Source organism: Phalangium opilio, unplaced genomic scaffold (assembly GCF_054372755.1).
Source record: "Phalangium opilio isolate 3A_F unplaced genomic scaffold, DU_Popi_V2 ptg000093l_1, whole genome shotgun sequence".
Taxonomy (NCBI): domain Eukaryota; kingdom Metazoa; phylum Arthropoda; class Arachnida; order Opiliones; family Phalangiidae; genus Phalangium; species Phalangium opilio.
Window position 1 is genome coordinate 3,418,405 of NW_028324198.1, and position 3,290 is coordinate 3,421,694.

The window sequence follows — 3,290 nt, forward strand, 5'->3', positions numbered from 1 at the left end:
CAGCCACAGTCTCGAAAATTGTTCGTGAGACTTGCGATGCTATATGGGAATTCTTAGCTCCTAAGTATTTGATTTTTCCCAAAACTAAAGAAGAATGGAAACACGTATCAGCCGGGTTTCAAGGAATGTGGAATTTGCCTCACTGTCTTGGAGCTGTGGATGGGAAACATGTTGTTATAGAATCTCCCTCCAACAGTGGTTCTAAATATTACAACTATAAAGGAGCCTTTAGCATTAATTTGATGGCTATGTGCGATTCCCATTATCGATTCACTATGGTAGACATTGGAAGTTACGGCAGTCAAAGTGACGGTGGAGTTTTTTCAGAATCTACATTTGGCTCAAAGCTTTTGAATCAAAAACTAGAAATTCCTGATGAAGAACCACTGCCAGGAACAAGTGATAACTTCCCTTATTTTTGTGTTGGTGACGAAGCCTTCCCATTACATCACAACCTCATGAGACCCTATCCGGGCCGTAATAACCCCCACGAAAAGAAGATCTTTAACTACAGGTTAAGTCGAGCGCGACGCGTGATAGAAAACACGTTCGGGATACTATGCTCAAGGTGGAGAATTTTTAGAAGACCCATTCGTGCCAAACCAGCCAACGTAGATAGTTATGTTCGAGCTTGCGTTTGTCTGCATAATTTCTTGATGACAGACGATATGGGTAAACCAAGGTTTCAACGAAATTACAACGCCCCTTCAACTGGAGACCAAGTGCGACAAGATGGGAAGATCATCGACGGAAAGTGGAGATCACAAATAACCTCAGCATGCGCTATCAGAGGTGGTTGTGGCATTAAATCTGGCAACAACCACAGTAAAAAAGCCGCGGAATTAAGAAACCGCCTAGCTTTGTATCTGTGCAATGAGGGGGCCGTTGGTTGGCAAAATGAATATGTAAATAGGGGAAAATTACCCGAGGAATAGGGAGACGGACAAACCTCCACAAACTATTTCACTTAAAAAGGTTTAATGGTACATTTTATTTGTTTACTCGTAAAAGCTTTTGTTTGTACATTGTTTTACAGAGAAAAGATAGCTTGAGTAGAGCTCTTAACTTGTGTATTTTTCATTTTTCTGAGTCTCAAAAAGTAGTTTCTCAATATTGAACCTGACTTCTGCCTGGCTATCTGGAGACAACTTTCTCACTCTTTCTTCAACACTCTTGAAGTAGTGAAAGAGCTCATCTTTCTTTTCTGTCTCCTCTTTTGGTTTATTTTCCATAAATGCACTCGCCATGGTTTTAGCCAGAAGAGTGGGATTGAAGTCTTTCACGCTGTCAGTGGCCTTTTCCACCAACTTCATTAATTTGATGTCTGTAGCGTCAAACTTGCTTCTTTTGGGCTTAGGTTTATATTGATAATCCGACTCCTCGTTTAATTGACTAGGTCCATCACCACCATTACTACTATTAAGTCCTTCAATGTGCCTAAATAAAGGAAACTGTCGGGCATAGATTCCAAGTGAAAATTAAACTCAGTCATTTACTCAGTATCTGCATTTCCATCGAGATCAGGACGAGGGTTTGTTATTTCTTGGAAAAGTTTTGTGGCCTCCAAATCTCTGGTTTTTTCATCATCAATTTCGTCTTCTTTGTCCTCCGTACATTCAGCGTCATCATCAGATACATTGCTTGTAGTTCTGTGTGATAGATGATAGATAAAAATATTTTTAATTTTTTATATAAAGTTATAAACCGATTTTTTTTAAGCATTGACTAACTGTCGATGAGAAACGTGAACCTCCAATAGATTTTTAAGTATGTCGTAAAGTTTCCATCTGGGTGGAGCCACTTCACGACTGCCAGCTCCACTTTTTAAACTGAGTTTATATGCTTTTCGTTCACGAATAAAACGGTCTTTGAGACCTTTCCATTTAGTAGCAGCTTCATTTTCTAATATAATAACAGAAAATGGAAAATGCTTTAATATCAGCTCTTGTTTAGATTTATGAACAGAAATAAAAAAGAAGTTTGATTTAACTAGATTTAACTTCTCAAATTCCAGAAGTTCGTATATTCAAAATTGTAATGAGCGGCTAAATGTGCTCCTGTTTTCGTGATTTTCAAGTGTTTTCAACTATATAAATTTCTCCCTTTTCTAAAATAGTACTAAATCGGGTATGTTTTTACCCCTAAATATCCCTAGCTACTCCAAATTATTGCTAATATGCTTCATTATAGCTATCTTTCCACAATATTGTTATTATAGTTTCTTTCTACCCTAAGAAGAGGAGCACTTTAAGCCATTCGTGAATTATATAATTTTCATATCATATTCTTAATTCCATTTCCTAAAATATCAATTGCTAGTAAAAGCTAATATCAATTGAATAATTTGAATTTGACAGGATTGACCAAGGGTTAGCGTAGGCAGTACTAGTACTTACGAGATAGTCCAAACTTTCTTCCAATTTCTCCCCAAGCGTTTTCTTTCTTACGGCAGTCTTTAAAATGACGATCCGAATTATCATAGATGAATTTATACGGCCTGATTTCTTCTATAAAAGTTTCGTTATCAATGTATTTGTTTGTACTTTTTCTACTCGTCTTTGATGCTGCCATTTTGTTCATTTCTAGTCGACTTGACGACGGCGGACGGCATCGTCTCTCCGCCGCCAAGAGAGGGCAAGATCCTTCTTTTTGATTGGTCGAAAGTTTTGCGTTAAAGTTGCGTCGCGTAAAATTTAGAAATTGAATGTCGCGGCGCGTAAACGACTTTTGCGTGTCGTAGCGCGTGAAAATCTGACGCATTTTGTCGCGCGTAGGCATTTGCGCGTCGTTACGCGCTCTAGTGGAAATCAAGCTTTATAGTCTTTGTCGATTATATGACAAAATTCGTGGAAATGATACCACTTAAAACTATTACTGCTAAGACTTGTGTCCAGGCTTTTAAGTCTATTATTACTAGGTGGGGAGCACCAAAAGCTATCCTTAGTGATAGAGGGGTACAGTTTACTTTGAAACTTTGGCTGCAAACGTGCAGAGCTTTTAGAATTAACCCAAAGTTTACAACCCCCTACACGCCTAAGAGAAATCTCACCTAACGAGAAAATAGAGTAATAGGCGAGTTTATATCATTCTATGTAGGGAATCATCATGACAGATGGGATGAATCCCTTGACCTTCTTCAATTTGCTATCAATTCTGCACCCCATGAAACCACGGGCAGATCCCCTTTCTTTTTGAATTTAGGGCGGGAGCCAGGTCTCCCTTGGGATTTAGAAATTGAAGAACCCATTCAGGACCCTGATGACCCCAGTCGTACAAAAGCTTTAAAAGTT

The 3,290-nt window shown here is 38.6% G+C and overlaps 1 protein-coding gene across 1 annotated transcript; it reads right to left on the reverse strand.

Moving 5' to 3' along the window:
• Positions 1 to 961: 961 nt before the first annotated feature.
• LOC149640320 (uncharacterized) lies at positions 962 to 2,719 on the reverse strand. Its single transcript, XM_089850641.1, has 4 exons — positions 2,397 to 2,719; positions 1,731 to 1,902; positions 1,497 to 1,649; positions 962 to 1,437 (listed from the first exon to the last, which is right to left on the reverse strand). Exons 1-4 carry the CDS (start codon positions 2,578 to 2,580, stop codon positions 1,062 to 1,064), a joined length of 885 nt encoding a protein of 294 aa, XP_089706767.1. The 5' UTR covers positions 2,581 to 2,719; the 3' UTR covers positions 962 to 1,061.
• Positions 2,720 to 3,290: the final 571 nt, after the last annotated feature.